Below are 2,607 nucleotides of genomic sequence, written 5' to 3' on the forward strand. Positions count from 1 at the left end.
TGCAGAGTGTCCTACCATACTATGTGGCAACGAAAATGTCTAAAATCCGCAAGCCAACTTTCAGTAAGCCCAGTCCTGAAACGTATGTAAGAGCTGCCATAGGCACAGTAGGCCTGCAGTCGCAGACCAATGGATGCCTACCCCATGCACTCATGGTAAGACACTTTGCAAGAGATGAGGATGCAGTATGTTTTGTGTACATGCTCACTATAAAAGAGAAGTTTTAAATAGTTAAAATAATGATTTTTGTTCTTTGAATCATAGTTTTGTAATGTTTGTGCTGGTAATGGGTTTGATTTAGCTTAATATGGGCTGTAATAGCTGAATTTTTTTTTCTTTCCTCTTCACTTCTTAGGGCTGGCTCTTCTCTTTTCTACCTTCACCTGTTGTCATGAATTTGCTCATGAAAATAAACAAACAAATACGTGCTCGTTATTTGAAAAAAATGAAGGAAAARTAAGTTGCAGGCAACTTGATCTTGGAAGTCTGGGACACCTACAGGTTCCGCACCCATATTTCAGCACTGAGTAGACCTAATGTTTTAAACATTTTSAATTGTAGGTATATTTTCTACTAAAACAAAACAGTCCCATTTTGAGGGCACAAACAAAATGGGATTCTTCACTTCCAATATGAATTTCAAAATAGGCTTTATTTGTTTATAGATATGTTATGGAGGGGAGTGCTTCGAACTATAATTACACTGTGCTTTAACARATACTTAATGTGGGCTTGATCAGACATTGCCTTTTGGGGGAACAGCTTAGCTATGTAGCATCCATCAAGTCTGTGTGCTGTGTGTGATGAAGGGAAGAGCAATAGTAGTTCTCTCTTCCATGTTGCTAGAAAGATGGGAAGGAATGGGAATAAAGCATAATTATTTAAAAAGACAACCTGACACTATTCACAGAATATAACTTCTACCCAGTTCAGATTTAGAGCATCTACTATCGTTCTGAATTGTCAGTGCTGCCCCCTGGTTACAGGCTCCACGCAATAAAAGCAGCCCGCCTTGGGCCAGTGCCAGAGGGGAAGAGCTTTGGGGCAGCTTCTGGACTGTGTAGAAGTAAATCTGTCCAATAAAAATAATAATAATAATAATAATAATAATAATAAAAATAAAACATCCAATGTTTCAGGCTAGTGTGTCAATTTTGTTGTAACTTAGAAAGGATTCAGCAATTCATGAAGTGATCCATAATCTGATTGTTTTGAAAGTCCCTTCACGGCGCTTACTCCCTCCTATATTGAAATAAGTTCTTGCACCAAAACCCGAGTGATCGTTTAGATGAACTTCAAAAGGGTCCAGTGTGATTTTTGTTTGTTTGTTTGTTTGTTTTTGGTTATGAACTGAGGGGAAAAGGACTAAAAAATGTGTAATTCCTCATCTATCTATCTCTGTGTGTGTATGTGTGTATATATATATATATACATATATATAGTGTGTGTGTGTATGTATATATATATACACACATAAAATAATATTACTAAAAGTATTTGCATTCTTGGTTCTTGAATGTGGATTCTAACTTTGCAGTAATATGTAATCTTTGATTTGTAAAAACAGTTAAAGTTCAGTGCTGCTCTTCATAGTAAATGGTGATGACAATGTAGATAAATGTTACAAGTTGTGTGCTACTTGTTGGTTGCTATGGAAAAGATTGCTGGTACTTTAAATGAAGAGCTTGAAATGGGTAACTCTCCCTGYTAGCAGTGATGGTTAAATTCTTTCTGAAGTACGTATCAGTCTGTCTTCTGGTGAGACCTTTGAAATGAGAATCCTGAATATAGAATAATTAGTACCTGTGAATTTCTATAAATGCAGGACTTATTATGCCAGTCAACTGAGTGCTCTCTGAACTGAGAAAAATGGAGGAGTTGGGAAGTAGAGTGACATGGATTTAATGAAGTTGTTTAAAATAACTGATTTGTGTCATAGCTCTATTCCAAAACTGAGTGCTCCAGTGAAATTGAAATTWTCCGGCTCCAAGAGGTAGGATCAGAGGATATGAGAAGYCTACACTGCTGTTATCTGTGTTTATGTGCTCCTTTGAATAAAGATTTTGGTCTCTTAACATTCCTTTTTATGAATGCAAAATATACTAAAATTTCAAASCAATTTAAACTGCAAATCGCTAACAGTTTTCTGTGGTGACTGCCTTTGGTTAAAGCCTGGAGGWGGTTTTCCATCCCAGAAAGAAATGTTTCAAGCTCTGATTTTTTTTTTTTTTAAAAAAAAAGTTAAATATGTTGTACTGAGACAAGATTAGAGGCTAACATTTCTGTACATTGAAAATACATGAATACCGATGCAATGGTGCTGATCGAATCTGAGATGCAGATCCTGTCCCTTAGTTTGCTTTATTTTTTGGAACAGAGATGGTGAAGTTGGCGGTGGTAGTTCTGTAAAAGCACATTCCGTGGCTTGCTCTGGAGATACGGAAGCATTGGGTTAACCAGTCTGTATGTTCTTTGCCTTTGTAAGACACACACAAATAAAGCGGGTTTTACTCTGAATCTTCGGTTTGTTGGTTTCCTCCTTAGAGGGAAGGTATGTTTTTTCATATTCAAGTTGTCCCGCTGTTGCCTTGCGCGGGCGCGGCGGGC

General features: G+C 37.2%; 1 protein-coding gene across 1 annotated transcript in view; it reads left to right on the top strand.

Moving 5' to 3' along the window:
• The window catches only part of HSD17B12 (hydroxysteroid 17-beta dehydrogenase 12), an 86,707-nt gene extending 84,190 nt beyond the window's left edge, over positions 1-2,517 (top strand). Inside the window, exons 10-11 of the mRNA XM_085321895.1 lie at positions 6-155; positions 356-2,517. Coding sequence (XP_085178021.1) covers positions 6-155; positions 356-460 — 255 coding nt within the window. The 3' untranslated portion in view covers positions 461-2,517. The remainder of the gene's footprint in view (positions 1-5; positions 156-355) is intronic.
• The last annotated feature ends 90 nt before the right edge of the window (positions 2,518-2,607 follow it).

Source organism: Rhea americana, unplaced genomic scaffold, assembly GCF_003343005.1.
Source record: "Rhea americana isolate MKP2758 unplaced genomic scaffold, rheAme1 scaffold_72, whole genome shotgun sequence".
NCBI lineage: Eukaryota > Metazoa > Chordata > Aves > Rheiformes > Rheidae > Rhea > Rhea americana.